General features: G+C 39.9%; 1 protein-coding gene across 1 annotated transcript in view; it reads left to right on the top strand.

The window, feature by feature from the left end:
• PAM16 (presequence translocase associated motor 16) overlaps positions 1 to 12,779 on the top strand; it is a 32,518-nt gene extending 19,739 nt beyond the window's left edge. The window contains exons 3-4 of the mRNA XM_044089340.1: positions 11,020 to 11,085; positions 12,135 to 12,779. Coding sequence (XP_043945275.1) covers positions 11,020 to 11,085; positions 12,135 to 12,227 — 159 coding nt within the window. The 3' untranslated portion in view covers positions 12,228 to 12,779. The remainder of the gene's footprint in view (positions 1 to 11,019; positions 11,086 to 12,134) is intronic.
• Positions 12,780 to 22,885: the final 10,106 nt, after the last annotated feature.

Here is a 22,885-nt window from a genome sequence, read left to right as displayed (position 1 = left end):
AATAGCAGGAGTAATATAGCCTACAATGCAACATTCAGACCAGTCTGTAGGCAACCAGGGGTAGGCACAATTACCACAGATGTAACAGTCACTTATCATGCCCATGCCATGCCCCCAGTTATAGCTTTTTAAGTGCAAAGAGTTTAACAAACTTTCATGCCTGGTGTTTTTACATTTGTTTTTTCTACTGGTACAGTCCCATTTCTGACGTAATGCGTCTCCATGATGTGAGGTTGCAAGTTGAAGAAACACAACCTTTGAAAAATCAGTTACATTACGCCAGGTTAAGCTGATGTCATTAAGGTCCTTTTTAAATGACACCTGTGATGCAGGGATAGGAATCATAGGAATCCCTGCCTTAGAAGAATGAGGTACGTGCAAACATATTTAGCAGTTTGTTTTGTTTAGATTTTTGGCATATTGCCAAAGGACTAGCAAGAAACTTTTTTTCTTGACCAGTTTATTGAAGGGAACAGCAGCCGAAACAAAGCAAAATTACCTGTTGTCACTGGATTTATTATGGACTGCTACTGAAGTTGAGCTTCTCACTGGGCAGATGATTTATCTGTCGCACCTCAATCTCCAACTGTTGGCTGTGATGATTCGTCTGGGATCCCCACATGACAAGTCTTCTTGCAATGAGATAAATGGATCCACGTTGGTAGTCCTGCACAGCGAACTGCAGTCATTAGCAGGACCTGAAAAGGCCCCTTCCACCTCAGACTGAGGCAGTTTTTCCTCTGGAAATGTTTTTTATGTAGACCCAATCAGCTGGTTGTAGTTGATGACAGGGTTGGTCAGGAGGCTTTGGTAACGCTGCTTTTACTGTTTGATGATATTGCTGCAAAATTTTGACGAGTCTTCTATAATAGCAAATCAGAGCATTATCTGACAAAGTAAAGTCAGCATTTTTTTACTGGAGGGGTAGCTGGAAGGGCCATGGGTCTTTTCATTAATATCTCATATGGACTCAATTTCAAGGTGGCATTTAATGAGGCTCTCATACTCATTAATGCTAAGGGAAGGGCTTCGGGCCACTTTTAAGTGGGCTTTAGCACAAATCTTTGAAATTCTATTTTAAGGGTCCTGTTTACCCTTTTCACTAATCCAGATGACTGGGGATGGTTGGGACAGTGAGGACTCAACTTGGTATTAAAAGCTTGACATAACTCTTTAAATAGAGTATTATTAAAATGAGTTTCCTTGTCACTGTTAACAATGCTGGGTATGCCCCATCTAATAACTGACTGCATTAGCTTTGCGACATGGGTAAGCTTCCACCCTTGCTGAGAGCATATACACTACCACCAAAATAAATTGTAAATGATTAGTCTTAGGCATGTGGATTAAGTCCAGCTGTATGTTAACAAAAGGTCCCCAAGGTGGAGGTAAACATGCAGCCTTATTGCTAGCATGCTTACTTACATTATATTTTAATTATATACACTACAATTTCATACATACTGAAGTATCAAAGAGGAGACAGGAGGGGCATACCAACTTCGGGTAATTTGATTAAATAAATCTGTCTTACCTGTATTGGCCGGTAGATGATAAGCCCTTACTAGGTAAGGTAGCAAAGAGGCAGGCGCCACCAGTCGGCTGTCCTGATGTCGCCATATGCCATCAGAGGATTTATACATCCATCCTTGAGCCACCTCAGAACTTCTCCCCATGATGCTTTAGCTTGAAAGGCTGACAACTTTGTAAAATCAAACGCCTTATTACTGTTGTAGTTTGTTGCTGTCAACATGTAATGATGTTTACAACAATTTACTACTGCCTATTTAGCAGCTTGGTCTGCTAAGTTATTGCCCTTTATTACAGCATCTATTCCCTTTTGATGGGCACAACATTTGATTACAGACAGCTTTTTAGGTAACAAAAGTGCATCTAACAATGATTTTATGTACCCTGAATTCTTAATTTGATTTCCTGAAGAGGTTAAACTCTCTCTCTCCAAAACACAAATACATGCGAGAGATGCAACTATATAGCCAAACTGGAGGCTGAGCTCTCTCAACATAGGACTGGCAAGACCAGACAGGAGGAGAAGGTAACCACACTCACCACAAACCCAGTCTCACATAGCACTATCAACTTCAAATCATACACATAAACACACAAAGACATACTCGGAGGCTCTGATCAAAAATCTACCAAAACAGCAGAGGCCACCAAAGCAGACACCCAAACAACTGCCACCTCAGGACACAACACATGCAACACATAGACCACATAGTCAGTGTGCCAAACAGTCACAGCCCTTAAGGCCAGACACAATGCCAGACACACTCGTCATTGGTGACTCCATAGTCAGACACACTGACGTCCCGCTCACCAGATTGAGTAAGGAGAAGGTCACAGTAAGCTGCCTGTCGGGTGCTAGAATCCGCCACATAACGCAAGCACTCAGGTCTCTCAACAGCAGGTACAAGTACGACTCAGTCATTGTCCACGCTGGTGTGAACGACCCGAGACGTACCTCCTTGGACTACATGAAAAGAGACATAGAGGAGCTCTCTGATTATATAGCCCAGGCAGGTATGACCCTGACCTTGAGCAGTATCCTACCTTCACCAAGAATGATGCCACAATACAGAGACAAGATGATCAGCTTTAATAATTGGCTTAAACTCTGGTGTCATTTAAAGGGGATCCAATGTCTGTCTGCCTGGGATGACATACTGGACAAGCCACGCTGCTTCGCAAGGGACGGCTTGCACCCGTCACCCCTGGGCTTCCGGATATTGGCAAAGGCTCTTGCCATCCCCATAGTGCCTTTTTTAGGCAAGGCTCAAATTCTAAACCTACCACCCTAGAACACAAAAAAGGAAAAAAACTAAGGGTAATGCTGCTCAATGCCAGAAGTCTCAACCTCAAGATGCACGCACTCGAGGCCCTTCTCAGTATGGAGAACATCGATGTCTGTGCTGTGACTGAAACCTGGTTCAAGGCTCCTGAGAGCACCCCGGCACTATCAGGTTTTACCTCATATCATGTGTTCCGGCCCCAAAATCCAGACAACACCAAGAAAGGAGGGGGGGTGTCCATATTCATCAAGGACACCCACACCTCAAGGTTGGTGGCAACGCACGATGCATCGGAGACCATCCAGGTGCAATTAACCATAGGCAAGACTGCTCTGCAATTTGTAGCATGTTACAGGCCACCCTCTCAAACTCAGGAACCTCACATAGCTTTCCTGAAAACACTGGAGGGGATAAATGTAACTCCAAACACCATCATACTAGGTGACTTCAACTACCCGAATATAGACTGGGATCACTACTCAAGCCCCAACACTCTAGCCCAAAGGTTCCTAGAGTTCATAAACTCAAATGCCATGGAACAAATAGTCACCATCCCCACAAGAGGAGAAAACATACTAGATCTCATCATCACGAACATGGGGTCACAATGTTCAACACCAGAAGTATACCCCTCACTGGTGAGATCAGACCATAAACTAATCTCTGGAAGTCCACATCCGCCCCACCTGAGACAAAACAGACCACAGTGAAGAACTTCTCAAAAGCCGACTTCACACTTCTAAAGACTAGTGTGGTCTCTTTTAAGGCCCCCGAGCCTGTGGAAACCATTACTCAAGCTGCTGAATCACTTACAAATGCCTTCTACCAGCACCTACAGGACTGCATGGATCAGGCAATCCCAAATAAAACAAAGACTCTTTGTACCAAAGGCAAGCGTCCAGTCTGGTGGACCCCAGCCATAAACAAGCTCTACAACAAAAGGAGGAAGCTACTACAAGATAGAGCAAAATCCTTAAAAGGGAAGACACCTTTGATCATTATAAGTAAAAGAACTAAGATCTCTCATAAAATCATCCAAGGCAAATTTTGAGAGAAAAGTCACTAAGGACTCAAAAGATAATCATAAGGCCTTCTTTAGCTATCTTAGAAACCTGGGAGGAAACTCCCAGATATGCTCAGAATTAGTTCAAAATGATGTAAAAATTACTGAACCTACAGACATTGCCAACATACTGGCTGACAGGTTCAGTGCAAACTTCTCCCCCCCTCCCCCCCAAAAGGAGAGATATGTTTACCAGAGGATTGTAGCCCCCCAAACATCTCTAATGCTCAGGTGAGAACTGCTCTCTCCAAGGCGAAAAACACAGCATCCATGGGACCAGATGGTGTCCCCAGTTGTGTGCTCCACGAACTCAATGAGGAATTAAACCCGCAGTTAGGGCAGCTGTTTAATCTTAGCCTCACCTCAGGATACATACCCAAGGAGTGGCGTACGGCAACTGTGGTCCCACTTCACAAAGGCGGTGCCTCCACTGACCCTGGAAATTACCGTCCCATCAGCTTGACAAGCCTGATCTGCAAAGCTATGGAGAGGATCATAATGGAACTCATAAATAAAGACATAGGGGACTTGCAGACTTTGGATCCAACCCAGTTTGGCTTTGTCAAAGGCAGATCATGCCTTTTAAACTTGGTTGACTTTTTCGAAACAGTCACCAAGGCCATTGATGAGGGAAAGGCAGTCCACACAGCCTACCTCGACCTGGCAAAGGCTTTCGACACAATACCCCACTCAGGTATCATTGAAAAACTCATCAGCTTAAATGTAAACCCATACATCACAGATGGGTTGCAAACTGGCTAAGTGACAGAACCCACAGGGTCAGAGTTGCTGGCGCCATGTCAGACTCTAAGCCTGTCACAAGTGGTGTCCCACAGGGCTCAGTCCTGGGCCCACTCTTGTTCGGCATCTACTTTTCAGAAGTACAAGCAAACACAGGAGGGTTATGGCTGACAAAGTTTGCAGATGACTACAAACTGGGCGCCATAGTCGAGAACACATCTGACACAGATATCCTTCAGAAGGGTCTTATAGAAATGGATAACTGGTGCCAGAGTCATGGCCTAAAGTTAAACGCCAAAAAATGCATAGTCATAACCTTCGGGAAAAACAAGGTTACCCCTAGCTACCATATAGGTGGCAATCCACTAAGCACAGAAGAAGTTATCAGGGATTTGGGGACCCAGGTCGACAGTAACCTTTCGTTTGACACTCATGTTGCCAAAGTAGTTAGGAAGACCTTCTACATTGCCCACCTGATCATGAAGGGATTCGCATCTAGATCAAGGGAGGTCATCGTCCCCCTGTACTCATCACTCATCAGACCAATGATTGAGTACAATGCCCCATTCGGAATGTATCTGACCCGACACCTGCAGCAACTGGAAAGGCCCCAAAAGTTCCTCACCAAAAGGATAAAGGGTCTCAAAAATATGTCTTATGCTGCCCGACTGAAGGAACTCCAGCTCTATTCAGTCGCTTACCGTCTGCTCAGAGGTGACCTATGCCTAACATACAAGGCCATGTCCAACCCGGAATTGATGAACATGCTTCACCTCAAAAAATCTAGATCCCTCAGAACTACAAGGGCGGGAGACTTAAACCTTGACACGGTTATTAATAGGACGTGCTGGAGGGACAGATTCATCACCCAGAGACTCCCTATGCTGTGGAACAAAATCCCGGTACATGTGAGGCAGAGCACCTCGCTGGCTTTGTTCAAGAGAAATCTTGACCAATGGATGGGAGATCGCAGATATACCCCAGGGATTACCTCAGTGTCACTGCTTGACAGAGGCACAGCAAAATAATGGACATAGTATCCTTCAAACTAAAGGGGTGGCGAAAGCCACAAAACTCTGGGCTAGGCTTATAAATGCCCTTGGGCAGATAGCCTAGTATGAACCTATGAACACTCTCTCTCTCTCACACTCTCTCTCTCTCTCTCTCTCTCTCTCTCTCTCACACTCTCTCTCTCTCACACACTCTCTCTCTCTCTCTCTCTCTCACACTCTCTCTCTCTCACACACTCTCACTCTCTCTCTCTCTCTCTCTCTCTCTCTCTCACACTGTCTCTCTTTCTCTCACTCACACTCACTCTCTTTCTCTCTCTGTCTCGCTGTTTCTCTCACTGTCTCTCTCTCACTCGCTCTCTTTCTCACTCTCTCTTTCTCACTCTCTCTCTCACACTCTCTCTCTCACACTCTCTCTCACACTCTCTCTCACACTCTCACTCACTCTCACTCTCACTCTCACTCTCTCACTCTCTCACTCTCTCTCCCCAAAGTTGCCCAAAGTCATGTACCACCCCGAAAGCATAACAGCTGTCTGTACAAATATTGGCCACCTTTTGGCTTTGGCTAACTTGCAGGCTTTTTGCAAAGCCACTAGCTCAGCTATTTGAGTAGAGTGAACATCCTCTAATCTTTGTTGCATCAATATTGTTTCCTCTGTGCAGACTGCTATTCCCAAGATCAACTTTCCTGTTTGATTTCTTTTACAGGAAGCATCCACAAAACAGATACATGTCAGCAATGGGTGTAGGATTGTCCTTTGTCCTCCCTAGGAGAAAGCAAGTAGTTACACACACAATCATGCTCTTTACCATCCTCTTTACCATCCTCAGCAGTAGGCAACAGAGATGCAGGATTTAGAACAGGACAGTGGATTAGAGAAATAGATGGATCAGAAAGAAGTGTAAGCTCCTATCTAGTTAGAAGTGCAGTCAAGAAGGGATGAGTTTAATTTTAAGTAATAAAGATGATTCAGAGTGAGGTATAACTACTGTAAGATCCTACTCTGAGATATTAAATGACCAAGATAACGTACCTGAAGGATAACTAGAGCTGTATTTTTTTGTTGTTGACACTTTCTGTTCTTTTCCTGCAAGGATAGTCAGAAGATGCAAGATATCCTGTTAACATTGCTGAAAGGAGTTTGATGCTATCACTAAATATCTACATATTGTACTAACACAGACCCACCCAGAAATGTCAGATTTTCCAAATCTTTTTTTAGAATTTGAGAACATAATGAAGAAGATTCAGTATATCCTTGTGGCAACAGTGTCCAGGTATATTGCTGTCCCTGACAAGTAAAAGCAAACGGAAACTGACAGTCAGGGTTAGTAGGTATAGAAAAGAATGCTGAACATAAATCTATTACAGAAAAGAAACTAGCTGTAGGTAGTATGCAACTCAGTATTGTTGCTGGGATTTGGAACAACAAGAAAAATAGGTAGTACTGTATTACGTACAGCCCTAAAGTCTTGTACAAATCTAGAGGTATCCTCTCCTGGCTTTTTCACTGGGAAAATAGGAGAATTACAAGGGCGTTTAGCTGGTAATATTATTTCATGCTGTATTAAGAGACTAAATTACAAGTTTGATTTCCTGCTCTGCTTCTGGCTTTAGTGGATGTTGTGAAACTCTGGGGAGTGGTTTTGATGGATTTAATTTTATTTTTACTGGTTTTGCAGATTTTAATATACTGAATTCATTAGCATGTTTAACCCATAAATTAGCAGGTACCTGCTGCAGTAGTTTTTAGTTGTCTGTATGCCTTCAAAAAGGCTCCTCCCAGCTTTTGCTAAGAATTGTAACACTTCCCCCACTGATTCTCTGGAACATCTAGATACACCCGCTCTGGTGTACAGCAATCGGTACCACCCAGCTCACACAGAAGATTCACTGGCGCAGTTGTACTCAAAGAAAATAATGCCTTTCTTGTCAATCAGACCTAAAGAAATGGGTATAGATTTTAAAACAGGATATGTTACAGTAGAATTTGTTGCACCAACTGCCTTTACTTTGTTTCTATACTGGTATTTAACTGTCTGAAGTAACTTTTAATACAGATCTAGTGTTTTCAGTTCCACCAAGAATAGAATTGGCTTTACATTTATTTCTACTTTAACATAGGGTCCTTTTTGATTCAGTGGCAGCAAAGGGATTGAGATTTATTTTTGTTTTATTACCCTGCCATAGTCGGTATGGTGATTTGCAGCACTTAATATGGACTTTAGGTCTTTTTCTTGCCAGTCTATAAACACTTGTTTCACTTGATTTTTTTTGTACAGGGTTTGCAGACCCTGCATGAAGGCAGCTGCAATAGCTGGTTTAGGTTGTTCATTTCGATCTGGCATTTCTAAATGTTTAGCAAACACTGCGTTAAGATGACTCAAATAATCTGCATGGGGCTTTCATTTTATTTTGCCTACATGCCTGACACACTTTTGTAATTTACCAGTGCTATCCTTTTATCCTTTTATTCGTGCATTTCCTGTGGGAATAAAATTTGTTTTAGCCTTTTCAAGTAACTGTGTTCGTATTTTATTGGAGTAACTTTCCGAAGTATTTAGTTTAAAACTGTCAAAGTAGGGTTATAATAGTTTTTTTTTTTTTTTCCGATTCCTCCTCAAACCTTTATGGATGTTTTTTTTTTTCTCTTTTCAGTTAGAAAACATTTAGACACAGTATGCAAATGAGCATTAGCCCCCCCCCCATTTTTTTTTTAAAGGTGCCAAAAAATGTTCTGCAGAGGCAATAGCCTCTTGTCCTACCATATCATGTGAGCGCTTGTGATGAGCCACAGGAGTGTCAAACGCTAGTGCTCCTGTTGAAAAGGTGCTTGTTGAGAATGATAGGAAGAAGGAAGGAAGAACAACTTTTTAACTGCAGATGCTGTTCTAAAGATGAGAGCTAACACCAGAACTAAGTTGAGGTGCAACAGTACCATGCTGACTTTGTGCTCAAAAAATGCAGAGGTCTGAGAAACAGCAGAATCTTGTACAGGAGCCACCCGTACCAGTACATATGGGGGTGGGGTGCAGTAGCTACTGGAGAATTATTATCCTCTTTAGACGTTTTTGCTTTTTGGCCATTTTTAGTTTGTTCCAAACCTGCTAAGGTCTGTACTGCCTTTTTAAACTCTTTTACTTGTTGCAACAATCTCTTATTAACATCCTGCAACCCTCTTAGTGCTGAGTCCTTTTCCCTTTTAAGTGCTTCACTGTACCAAGAATAAAGTGCTGTCATTTGTTCCCCACTTACTTCGCTTTTCTTTTCTTCCAAAATAACTTTCAATGTCAGCAATTTAGTCTTATCATAAGTTCCATTTTAATGGAAATACCACACCAGCACAATTCTTAGTAAGTTGAAACCTGTCATGCAGATATTTACAACTTTCTTTCCCATAGTTAAAATACATAAAATATGCAGGTGTTCCCTTTTCAGGGATTTGATCTTGCTTGCTTATCTTTGCTCCCATTTCTATTATTTTATAAATCAGTAATAATAAAAATGTTAGGCTTACCTTACAACTCCTGGATTTTAGCAGTTCCGAAGACAGAAAATAACTGTAGTAATCCACACACCATACAGGGAGGGAAGGGTAGAAAGTCTTTCACCGTGCAGCAACAGAGGAGTGGTTTCGATCAGCCTTTTCCCACAGCACCTTCTTGCTTTCGTCCTGGCGCGAGCTCGAAAGTTACAGCTCCAGCATTGCGGTCGGGATAACAGGGTGGATAGGTACTGTGTCTAGAACTGACCACTCTTTTGGACCCTCTGAGGGTACTTTCACACAATCACACTGTTAAGTCCCAACGTGCTTTTGGGCTCGTGAATTTATTTTAGCAATGCATACCTCTACATCCTGTCATGCGGTAGGTTCATGAATTTGTTTTAATAATATATAGTCTATGTCCCAATCATGCTATGGGCTCATGAACTTGTTGTATAGTCTACGTGCCAATCATGCAGTGGGCTCATGAACTTATTTTAACTTTACAGTCTACGTCCAATCATTCGGTGGAATCATTAACTTGTTTTAACTTTACAGTCTATGTCCCAGTCATGCGGTGGGCTCATGAACTTGTTTTAACTTTATTTTTAGCTTTTAACTTTTTCTTTTCTTTCTCTCATACATTCATACATTGACAGAATAAAAAACATCTCTCAATTCTTACCTTTCAAGCCTGAGGATACCACCTTCGACACAAGGGGAGCCTCCTTGTGTTAATTTGTCGGTTACATGTGCACATACATTTACTATACTCATTTGCTGTGGGGTCCTCCCACTATTACTTATATATCCTACAACCACTCACTCAAACAAAAACACAGTCATGCACTTGTACTACAAACACAGTCATGCACTTATACTACATTTTGCTAAAATTGTCTAAAAGAGAGAGAAAAAAAAAACGCAAATCAACCCTTTTCCCTTACAAAACAATTTCCCTGCCAAGGCTAGTATGTTTGCACACCCTGAATAGCTGCACATCTGAGTCTCTGACTACTCCATACAAAGCAATGTGGAATTCACAGGAAATCTGTAATGGGCCTTATTCCAGAACTGCCCTGCAGCAATACCAAAGTTCAGATCCGAGTCATGGCACCAAATTGTTATAGTCATAAATAAATAAGATTAAGAATTTACCTTATATGCCTTTAGTCAGGAACAACACTTCAGGATGTGCAAACAGATTTTATTTTTACAGTGCTGGGAGACTGTCTTCATAGCGGATGTCAAAATAGTCTCTCTGAACAGAGACAAACCGCATTTTTATACATTTTTCTTATCAAACCTAGCCATGCACTTTCATTATGTTACAATGACTGTGTCCTATAGAAAACTTTGCAGATGTCCTCATCCCTCGTGATTTCTGCCTCAGACTTCACATGAACACCTTTCTATACATGATTCACCTGCTTCCAAGGGGTCTTGTTTCTGACCTTGGATGTTTCAAACCTGCCCTAGCAACAACGCACAAATTCCTTTTTGTAATAACTTCATGCAACACGTACTATTCTCTCTTATTACATACTAAAATAATGCAATTTAAAATTAACAGTAGTACTGTGGCTTATAAAGCTGTGTTTTTCCCAGCCCTGCATACAAGTTATATTTGCTTTTTAACGATCATATTATAGCATCATTAATAAACTGAAATTAATATACATTTTAATAAGCTGGTCTTGTCCCATAACAGAAGTACTGAATATGCAGATGCCTTCATTTTTAGTTTCCCGTGATGATATTAATCCATCTACCACCTCATATATGTTAATGGTTGTATGTGGACAGAGTTTCTTTGCCTCTGTCCATGTATTGTTCTTATTATACTAACATACTTGTAAGAAGTGCTGCTGTTTGATAACCTGTTTTTTTTTTTTTCTTTCTCAGAATTATGAACATTTGTTCAAGGTGAATGACAAAGAAGTCGGCGGCTCCTTCTACTTACAATCAAAGGTAAGTCCCTTTCTCCTTTTGTGCCTTTTCGACCCTTCATTTAAAACATTAGGCTATTGTCCTATCTGTTCGGACTGCAACCTTGGTATGCCTTATTGTATAGGAAGGAGGCTGTACAAGACACTCACTTTCTGCAAAAGTGAAAATGGTCATGCATTTTAATTGCTGCTTGTATTCCATTAGTTTCCTTGGAATCCTTTATGAGTATTTTCAGATTTGCAAATGTTAAACACATTGTGCCACAGAGCCAGAATGGTGAGCAGAGGGATGAAGCCCTGACTGTGACCTCAGTGAGCTGAGATTAACAGTTTCTTGGTCATCTGATTGTTCCCAGGAAGTACATTGTAAATTGTGGTTATGTCATACAGTGTAATTTGTATACTGTTTACTGTCTCATGCATTTTTAGTCACATGGTTTTTATTTAAGGTATTTAATGTGCAGCTTTTATAGAAGCTGGTTTTCTTTTTAAGAAGTCCTGGGTCATTTTGGATGAAAACATTAAGGATAAGGCCATTTAAAATGGTCCTTTTGCAGTTTCAGGAGGTGTGTGTGGGAGCACGCCGGACTTGCAGAACTGCAGGTGCATTGCCAGCCACTGGGGCAGGATTAAGGTCATTCAAGAGAAAATCTCAGTGGTTGCATGCATGATCGCTTATGCAGTCAACTCTCACCATCAGGGTGAAGGTGGACCAGTCCTTGGAGAAGATTAATGAACAGTAGACAGCGGAAAAAAGATGAGCTATTGAAAGGCAAAGTTCTTGAGTGCTTAGCAGTGAACAAAACAAATGAACTGCTCCTGCATTTTAATTTTCTTGTGGTGATTAGTTGAATAAAGCATATGTACGTATGTACACACATGCATATGTCTTCTACCTAGAACAGAAAGAAGGGTATGCGTTTCCCTTTCAGTCATCTCAGGGTGTCCTTCCAGGTAATTGTTTTGTCTTGACATGGTCTGCTAATGTCAAGAGACTATTCTGTTACACTAGTGGGCAAGTTATATTGTTTAATACTGTGCTGCGTAATTTTCTTTTTGTTCTTTTGGCAGGTTGTAAGAGCAAAAGAAAGGCTAGATGAAGAATTGAAAATCCAATCAGAGGAAGAGAAAAAACACAAGGAGCATGGACAGCAAGAGACATGAGGCATTTGTAAACACTGTACCATTCTACTCGTGTTTGGAGAAAACACAGGGGCTGTTTCTTGTCCGATTTGCACCACAGACTTTAACAAATGCATTTTCCATATGAAAAGTAGTGTAACTGAGAACCAGAAGGACAATGCTTCAGACTGCTGAAAGACTGGGAAGATTAATATTTCAGCAAGCTGAGCACACACACCTTTTAAATGAACTCTGACACTGATGTACTGAACCTGATGCTGCTGCTGCTGTTGGGGATTTAAAAGTTAAAATATTGCAGTTTTTGACTGTGCAGACATTTCCATGGTATTGCTGCAATATGCAGAAACTCGGGAAGATTCACCCATCAGCAAAAGGATTAAGCTTTCATCTTTGACTGACTTGGGCTGAAAAGTAACTATGCAGAGGAGATGGATGACAGCACAGAGACTATATGCTATTGTCATTTCTGCTTCAAGTAGAACTCTGTGACATTGCTGCAGTGCTGCCGATTCCCTGTTATCTGCCTATTCTCTGACAGGATTGATGTACAATAAAATATATTTGTGTTCAGAATTTCTTTTTCTTGTTTTCTCCTGGGGATGGGAGAAACTGATTGCTTTCATGGTTTGTGATTTGTAGATGAACTTCGTAATGGAAGCAGTGATGTATGACACTTACGGAGTTGGGGTCCAGGAGCTGCTGCTGTTGTACAGTAGACATGCTTTTACCCCTGGTCAGAATTGTACTGTGGTAACTGTGCTGATTAGAAGCAAGTAGTGGGAGGGGCCCAGTGGAACCTGTCCATCTGTGATAACAATAAGAAATGTGTTTTTAGTTGAAATGTAAGAAAGATGATGTTGCAGTAATATGAATGATAAAGTACAGTGGTTTTCAAGTCCTACTTTCAGGGCAACATGAATGGAGTTTTCCCCCAGTTGCTCACATTTAGCTGGTTTGAGAAAATACATTATTTGCTGTAGACTTGCTACCACAGAACCATGCTGTCCTTGCTGTAATGTCCTTTTTAGAAGGGTGGTAGTCCTTCTGTGCAGGCAAATTACTCAGTAATATCTTCAGTCATTCACAGTAAAGTATTTTGATACATATAGCATATATATTTTTTCTTTTACTTTGGCATTACATTTTTTATGGGATGCCAGTGATAGAATCTTCTTTTAATATTGCTGTGACAACTGCTTGCATTTTTTTACTTTCTTTTTTCATTACTTGTGTTGCAGTGTGTATGTGCTGTGAGTAATGCTAAAGTTAGTAATGAAAATAGATGGTGCCAAAAATCTGTACATAAAATAAATGTTACTTTTCTACACTTCTTACTTCAGTGCAGCCCTAGTAGGGCTTCTGGGCAAGGATTCTTCAATAATATCACACCCGCCTTTGCTTGAATTATCTTTCAAATCATGTGTGTCTCAACAGGTAGCATACTAATCTTTGATGCCAGAAGATCAGAAGGTTGCAGGTTCTGTTCCCATCACTGGTGCATGGATTTATTTTGCGTTACTGATGCTGTATTGTAGCATAAGGATGATTCTGCATTTTTGTGTGTGCCATTTGTTGGATGATATGCTAAACTGAAGACCCTGTCCGCCTGAATTGTAAGTGGCCCCAGTGGATGTAAAAGATCCCACTACAAGAGTAGTGTAGGTAAATTTGTCTGTCCTAGTCAAATTACCACCAGTCGGTATGAGTACCATCCTGGGTCTCCTTTGAAAAAGAGCCATTGGCATAGTGAGGCTAAACTGGTCAACAAAAGAGAAATAAAATATAATAAAATTAAATAATATGCAATTCTAAGACCAGTAATGCTACCAGAGTTCGAAGTAAGTTTTTGTGGGGGAGGCACCATTTACAGCCATCATAGAGAAAGACCATCTATCCTTCACTTCCATTTTTGTTATATATTATTATTATTACTCATAATAATATATTATTACTATATTGCTATTATTTCCATGTTGCTGTACCTCATGAATAAGAATAGTAGTCTTCTGTTTACACACTAATGGAATCATATGTAGACTCGAGTCTTGAACACAAGTCCAAGTGTACCCCATAAAAGCAGAGACATAATTGATGAGATATTTCTGTGCTACAGGACCAGTAATAACACACCCTTACTTCATGGCTGATGGGAATTTTCTTTCTTAAAGCTAGACGTATATTTGCTGGTGTAACAAGTTAATCCTGACAGAGATCTGGACAGTGTAAAATTAGTTCTGAATATTCCTTTAGCAACATAATAGGACTGAAAGTTTCCTATCTATGGTTACCTGGAGCAAAATGACCTGACTAGAATAGGGCTGGAATAATGTTAGGGAAGGAATGACTTGATTCTGTAAAAACAGGCTTATTAAACAATCCCTGAAGCTTGACTTGTAGAATGTGCATTTTTTTTCAAGGTCGCAGCATCCTTTTCCACAAGATGCAGCAAGCATTTCGTTATGGGTTTTTTTTGCACCTCCCCTACACCCCCCCACACACAATTGCCCTTCGTTGTGCTTCTGCCAGCTGCTTTATCCCTCCCCTTTCTTAATCTAGTGTTGTTGGGGCCAGTCACAGAACTACGCATCTGAGGGCTCTGCACATCTGTGCATCTGTCCGGGTTAGGGGGAGTTTTGACTTATGATCTACCTGACCCCCTCCCCCCCCCGCAGACCTAATGGTTAATACTGGGGGTGATCATGCAGTGGAGACGTGTGGTATCGCCACACGTCTGTAGCAGCTCAGCCAAGTCTCCACCCTTTTTACCCTCTTAGACACGCCTATCAGTCTTCTCCAGCTCACCAAGGATTGGCAGAGTAGGCACCGATAGGTTTGCCCACCTACCCCAGGATGGCAATGCCCATCCCTCCCTGCCACTCTTTCTGTAGCCTGAGCCGCTAATCAAACACAGGTTGCCTGGGTTGTAGTCAGGGCTTTATCCATCTATGCCACTACAGTGGCTTAAGGTTTGTTATGTTGAAGTGGGAAGTGCAGGGGGTTTTGAATGAGCTCTACCACATCTCCAGCAGAAAATCTGTTATTTATTTATTTTTTAATTCGTTTTTCAGATATGAGCCATTTGGGTTGAGTGTATTTTATCAAACAATGCTTGGAGAAAATTATTTGATAAATTGAACGAGATCCTGTAGAGGTGAAGTGGAGAGCTTGATAGGGCCTTTGTTAGCTTACATACTGGATTTTTCTACTACAAGAACAAAGGAGGTAAATCTGTGCATCACTTTTTAGAACTCCTGAGTTAATGCAGGAAGCTACAATATGAGGAGTTTAGATACAGTAGCATTTGTGTATATGGTGCCATGTATGTACTTAATATATGAACAAGAAAATTCCATTGTACTGGTTAAATTTTGTGCGTTGGAGCTGGTGAGAGAGTGAATGCCTGTCTCACCCAAATTATTAAATCAAACAAACTGGTAGAAGGGATAAAAAAAATAGTATATGTTTATGGCACCATCATTGTGGACTGCCTAATATTGTCATAAGTCATCAGGAACAATAGGAAACACTGTGAAATATCTAGGTGGGGATCAACATGCCTCATTCTACAGTTGCATTTAACTGCTTTTGTTAACATGATAGTGCAGTTTGTCACCATCTAGATAATCGTGTTTTTTTGTGATGTTATTTGACTGCATCAACATTTGTGTGCATGATGTTACATACATAAAGTTTAACAGCAGATGTTCCTCTGTATAGTGAGAGTCCCACACAGCTGTACCTGTTGCATACTTTGTGAGCTCAAGTCAAGAAGGTCCCTACTGGCTACATCTTCTCATTTAGCTATTGTATGGGCAGGGACCAATCAAATTAGAAGTTGTATTAGCATTACATAGCCTGTGAGAAGTAGGCAGACCCTAAACAGCATTAAATGGTGACTTAGTAGATGTACTCTGGGGCAAAAAGAAATGTGAATGGTGGAGGGAGGCTGCTGGGAGAAAAATGGGTAAATGCAAGCAAAAAAAAAAAATCTGGAAATGCATGGGCCTGAAAGTTGCAAATTACGGAAATGAATTTTTCTGAGTGCAGCAACAACCACATGGCAAGTTACAGAAATTCTAAACAACTTTATTGTTAAAAAAAAAAAAAAAAAAAAAAATCCGGTTTCACATAATCTGCCTTCTAGGATGCTTGAAATTCCACCATTAAGCGACTTGCATTTAAGTACTATTTGTAAGTCAAGTAGTCTCAAATCACTTAATTGAATAATTAGCTGTATTCATTAACATCTTATGGAGAAAAAATCCTGAAGCTTTTAACTTTTGACTGTATGAGAATTGTAAAAAATGGGACTTTGTTACTGTGAATTTTCATTACCTGTGGTCTTGTATTGCATAAATCGGATTCTCTGCCAGTTGTCCTTCAATACAAAGACTGTGTTGCTGTAGTGAAAATCAAGGCATGGATGTGAGTATTTCAAGTTGTTTTGTCCTCAGAATAAATGGATAGGATGATATTTTGTATGAGAGAAGTCATACAAGTGTTTAAAAGAACTAAAGGAAAGATAAAGGCAGTTTGTGTCAACAGAAAAAAGAATAATGTTACTTTCCTCAAAGTTGTCAGTTGTGCACTTCCTACAACATTTTGTGGGATACACTAAGGTATGCTTCCAGCTAAAGCTGTTGGTAAGCTTCCAGAAATAAAGCATTGCAGTGGGAAATGGTGTATCACAAGTAGTAAACTTGTGCTTTGAGTGATTGAACAAAAGAGGAAAAAAGAATAGGACGCTTTTTGAAAGAGGTGGCTAGAAAACCAAGTCAAAACAGAGAGCGGGCACACAGCTGCAAGACCGTAAGCTTTACAGCAAGCCAGCACTGACCCAAATTCTAATTCTGGCCCTCTGTTCCATAATGATTATTCAATAATGGGTAATGGTTAAGCTAAAATGATAGCATTAATGCTTGATAAGAACAACAGGAACATATCCGGATTGGGTGAAAGCAGGGGATTAATTAATCCATATATTATAAATTTAAGCACAGAACATGGTCAAATTAGATTCCACTCACCGATAATGCCAAACTTTAAAAACCTAGTGAAATGCTTTACTAAAAAGACACCCTGAGCCACTAGCCTGATAAGGTGGTTTGTTTATCCACCCTGGGACCACAGCAGCATAGGACAAGGCACCCTCACACTGACTAGGTGAGAACCTTACATCCTGGGGACTTGGAGAGATATTTATGAAAAGTAAACAGGGATCCACATTTTTTTTTGGTATAGTTTAATATTTCCAACTTCACTCTAGTAACTAGAAGGGAATGGGGAAATATAAGGGTGGATGAGATGCAACATTTTGTGGTGAGACTCGCCAGATAGCAATTTCCCACCTCTTGCCTTATCCACAGCTTCCAATCAGGCCCATTGACCAAAGATTAGGTTTGGAGGCTTGCACATAGCTGTAGAAGCGGTGCCACAGGGCACAAAACCACCAGCTGTCCTGCTTCAACCCTATTCTATAACACAAATGGAAAAAAGTGACCACAGACCGAAACAATATTAATGTTAAGCAGCGCAGTATGAAAGGACACTTATGGCCACCCCCAGAGAAGTGAATTCTCCCCATCTTTGCTCCCCCCTTTATTTAATTACTTTTCCTTTAGTGGTCCCCGAGAGATTGCAACATAGCGAAAAAAGAAAAAACATGGAATCCAGCACTACAGGATTGTAGTTTTGAATCCACATTCATACTTGTACACCACTGCAGCCTTACAAGACGTGATTGTCAGTCACTTTGCAGCAAGACTACATGGCATGCCAATCCTGACCCCAAAACCCACCATTATTAAATCTTTTTTTAAATAATGAAAAAAAAATTAAAAAAAAAAAAAAAAAAAAAAACACTGTCTTCCTTGTGTTTCCAAATAAACCATAAATGAAGCAAAGCAATTTGAAAGAGGGTTACGGAATCAGACCAAACCCAGGCATAGATATAACCAATGGTTAAACTAAATGTGCTTGTTCTATTCCTACAGGCCAAAAAAAAAAAAAAGTGGCACCTACAGAACCCAGCCCCAAAACCCACCTTAAACTGTAATCATGATAATGAAAGCTCTTCTGCACAAGCTTTTAATTTTATATTTCATTTCCTTTTATTTTTTTTTTTTTTTGTTTATAACAATTTTTAAATGATGGACTTTGCTGCCTATAACTTTATATATGAACCATAGTATGCTGATCTAATGAAGCTCACAAAGGCGAAAGTGCTGACTTTCATGAAAACATATGATTAAATAAAATATTTAAAATGTTTTAAAACATTAATTTTTTTTTTTTTTTTTGTAACCAAGTTCAAACACGAAAAGGACACATGATATTGGTATTTAACATAAAATTTCCAAAAATGATCATATTGAAATGTTAAAAAGTGTTAATGTACTGCTGAGGGCAGGAAACATTGTAAAAATGGTAATTGCCCAAGGGGCTGACATATCTCCATTGTCACGGCCACAGAGAAGACTATCCCACAAAACTCACCCACTTTTTGTTTACTAATAGAGGGAGAGAAACCACTCATGTAATTAATAATAACACAGCGCTCATCTGACATGTTGAAAAGGGAGTAATAAAGGATATAAAACTACTGGAAGTCTACTAGTGATTGTCTTCACTACAGTAAGACTTGGAGAGAAGACTGATATTGGTACTGGTATTCTTTTCGAGTATTGACAGTTATTTGCCTCAAAGGGGCTAATATTACTTTTGCTTTGTTTCTCAAGCTCAGCCTGTGCCAGGTACTTGTACAGGAAGCCTGTTGATAACTGTCACAAAGAGTTGCTAAACACAAGGTGAAATATCGGACTTTGATACAAGTCGTATAAAGTACAAAGGTAGAAGGACTTGTAGTTCAATTTGTGAAGGCAGGAAAGACTTTTGGTAGTGGCCTTATGTGATGCTTTGCATTACTGTGTATGTAAATATGGAGATAATCAAGGCTGAATATCGGATGTTAACAAATTGGATGCGAGCAGAATGAGACAATGGAAGGACTGATGTCTTGGTAATATGTTCTACTAAATCTGAGCCATCACAGGGAAATAACAGAAGCTGTGGAAGGAGGAGAGGAGCACGTGAATCAAAGTAAGTGGTAAGGGGCATCAACCCTGTATGTTTATAAACTGGATCCATGTCTGTCCCTCTGTGTTCCAGAAGCACCAGTTTGCAGTTACCAGGAAATGTAGCTACACACACTGTCACAAAGATGGAGGCAAAGAGGATAGTCTGACAGGTGGTGGAAAAATAACTGGAGTAATTGAGAATGGAAAATAATTATATTTATCTTAAGTGCAATGTGAAAAACATAAAGCAACGTGGTAATTTACTTCAGAAGTGCAGAAATTAATTTACTGCCATGTATTACTGCACATTACCTTTTACTGTGTTATGCTCACTATGAGTATTGTATTTTTATTAACAACAGCTGTTACACACTTGGACTGTTGCAACTTACTATATCATATTTGTGTATGTGTCTTGGAGCTTTTCTTCCCAGGCCTCTACTGAAAATGGACATGTATCCAGTTAGACTAGCCCGGTCAACAGATGTAAAATAAAATAAAATCAATATTTTTTCACATACCTCAATTTTAAACCTAGTTTAATGCTACAAATGACTTGCCAATATTTCATTAAAGTTTTGGAGACTGGTTTGTACTGCTGGGACTGTGAGTTGAGGTAAATGTAAGGAGAGTTTACGTGGTGGCTTGACATTGGCTGTTCATAGGATCATAGATTAGTACTAGGCTGACTTCCCCTGTGGGCCATTTTAAGCCTAGCCAATTATCTCACGTTGGAATCGAACCCTGTACCTTGTGTTTGTAATGTAAACACCTTAACTCTTATGTCACTAGCACTATTCAGATTTGTTAGAAGCCTATAGTACTGCATAGGGCAGCATGCTGCAATTTAAATGGGTTAAATCAAAAGAAAAGTTTCTTCACAGGCTGCTGGATACAGAAGGTAAATGGCCATATGAGGCAGGGAGGGCAGGTGGAGTAATGGAATTTAAGACAGCATGAAGATGGTGTTGGAAAATCCTAGCACTAAAAAGTTAGAACTACTAGCACACAGGCACCCATTCAGTAGGAAATGCTTTTTATGAGTTTAGCAGTCATTTTGTTCCATGTCTCCCCATGACCCTCAAGTTGTGCTTCTTAACACTGCAGTTATCCCTTATGCGATGATGTCCTATGGGAGAGGTAGATTTCGCAAAGAAGGTTAGAAGGTTTTTTTGTACTCCTAAAAGCCACCACCCCCTGCCCTGCTAGCTCCACATGTTAGCAGGATGAGGTGCAATGCTCATCTACAACTACTTGCTTTTGCATACTTTTATTATTCTTAAATGAAGTGCAGAGCTTACAGCATTGAGTCTCTGTGCATCAGAGCTCAGTACTGGGCCTTTTGCAGTGTGAATTTAGTTGACCCCTTCTTCCTGGGAAGGGTAAGCTGTACTTGGTGCTTCACTCCTATCCTTTTCCAGCCAGTTCCTCTAGCACTTAGGACACAGGTGAGGCAAGGTCATGTGGGATATATTAAAATCCAGTACCTAAGCACCTCAGATCCGATTTCTTCATCAGTCTTTCTCTTAGTATACATGTCTGTGATCTCTGGATAAAAAACGTTGCTAAATTTGAAACTGAAGGCAAATGACATTTATTCAGAGCCATTTGAATGTGAATTTAGGACATCTTAGAGAAGACGTGTTAAATTATTATAAATGATATCACTCATTGCTTTTGTTATTACAGGAGTTAAATGAGAGGTTGTAAATAGGTTCATAGATTAGTACTAGGCTAACTGCCCTTGGGAGCCATTTTAAGCCTAGATAATTATCCCTTGTGAGACTCAAACCGTGCACCTTGTGTTTGTAAGGCAAACACCTTAACCATTAGGCCACCCTCCCAACAAAACTGCTTAGGGTGGACAAGGGAAAAGCAAAACTTAAGAAATGAGAGGTGCTTATTGACACACCAACTGATTATTGTTTTAAAGATATGAAGGAGTTTTAAGCAGTGTCGATCAATGTTTTTTTTTTGTCTGTTCCAGTTACCAAAATGTTTATATAGGTAAACCATGTGAAAAGTAATAAAGTTAAGGTCAGTAGACACTAAATTGCATTCCATTTGATGCAAAATAATATATAGTAGTAAAACAAATATTTAAACTGAACAGATTGCATGTTAATGATTTTTTTTTGACTCATTGAGAAAAAATGTGGGTGCTGGTAAACTATTCTTCTTGTAGTCTGTGCATTTATAGTTCATTAAATAATTTTATTTTTTCTGTTTTGGTTAATGAGGATTGGTTCAAATCTGATATTAATCTAATTTTATAATGGTATAAATTAAAGTCTGTATTGCTCACATCCTACCAACTAAACAGGGATTTAGTTATCTTATTAAAGTATTATTCTTTATTGCCTAGTTGGAGTTAACATCCTTGTATAGTTAGATAGTTGACAGTGTCAGAAAAGGTACAGGATGTTATAATTCTACTCCCTTTTTGATGGTGTGTATGTTATTAGTAGGGTGACAGAGGTTTAGTTATATCTGTTTGTCCCTTTCCCATATGTTGCTATTATAAAGTATGGATAAATCTGGCAATCTGATGGACTAGCAAAATAAAGTATGTGAAGGCAGATGATTTGCTGAGTACATTTTAGAAAGAAACAGTGATGCTCAAGTAATACATTTTGTAATGAGTCACTGCAGCCATGTTTTGCTCACTTTGCTTTCCCTTTTACCCATTTTTCTAGCATGCTTTAAGAGTAAGTGTTCCCATTTTGTTTATTATAAAATTCACAGTATGTTTAAGAAATAATAATTTGATGTTTGCCTAATGAAGTATAATTTACACTTGTTTTTAACTCCGGAGCAGGCATTATGGAGCATTATTTAAAGCTTGTTCAACTCCTCAGCAGTCCATTGTCAGTGACCGAGAGAATTCCTTGGGTTTAGTAGCACAAATAAAAATGTCTGACTTTCAAAAGAAACCTTGACATGTTTTGCTCTTGTTTTCTGATGGATTGGAAAGTGTTGGCGACTCCTTGTGCTGCCATTTCATTCTTATAGCAGCAAGGATCCAAAACAGGTTTTGTTTTGAAGGTTGCAGGTTGAACAGGTTACTTTAGAGAAAGCCAGTGCAGATTCTAGAGAACATGAAGTATGCTGGCAAAAATAAATCCTCCTTTGGTAGTCAGTCAGACAAACTATAAGGAAGCCTATGAAATACTTTCAGTACTATTAACGGTGATCAGACAGATTAGAAACTCTGGTAAGCTTACATTATGACCTAAATCTGGTCATATAGTGTAGCAAGTAATTTAGGAGTTGTAATCTGAGAGTAGAGGAGAGGTGTGGCCTGTAACAAAAAGAACTCTGATGCGTCTATGTAGCTCATTGGTAATTTAAGTATTATATCCAGTTTTGGATGGCACAACTATCAATGGTTGAAAGGAGTAAGTTCAGAAGATGACAAATTCAGCAGCATGTTATAGGGAGGCCCAAAGTAGGGGTAGAGAAATTAGAATTCAGAGTTTTGAGTTTTTGTGAAGCTATTCTGAGTATAGCTTTGCAGTTAGATCCAACAGTATAATTTTCTAACCTTTAAACAGCATAACTTTTGAACCACCCAGAGTATTATAACAGCACTCTGGATAGCCA

This window comes from Protopterus annectens, chromosome 12.part0 (genome assembly GCF_019279795.1).
Source record: "Protopterus annectens isolate FY-2018-M chromosome 12.part0, PAN1.0, whole genome shotgun sequence".
Classification (NCBI taxonomy): domain Eukaryota; kingdom Metazoa; phylum Chordata; order Ceratodontiformes; family Protopteridae; genus Protopterus; species Protopterus annectens.
Note: the sequence above shows the minus strand (reverse complement) of the source record. Positions and strands in the feature narration are given on the sequence as shown.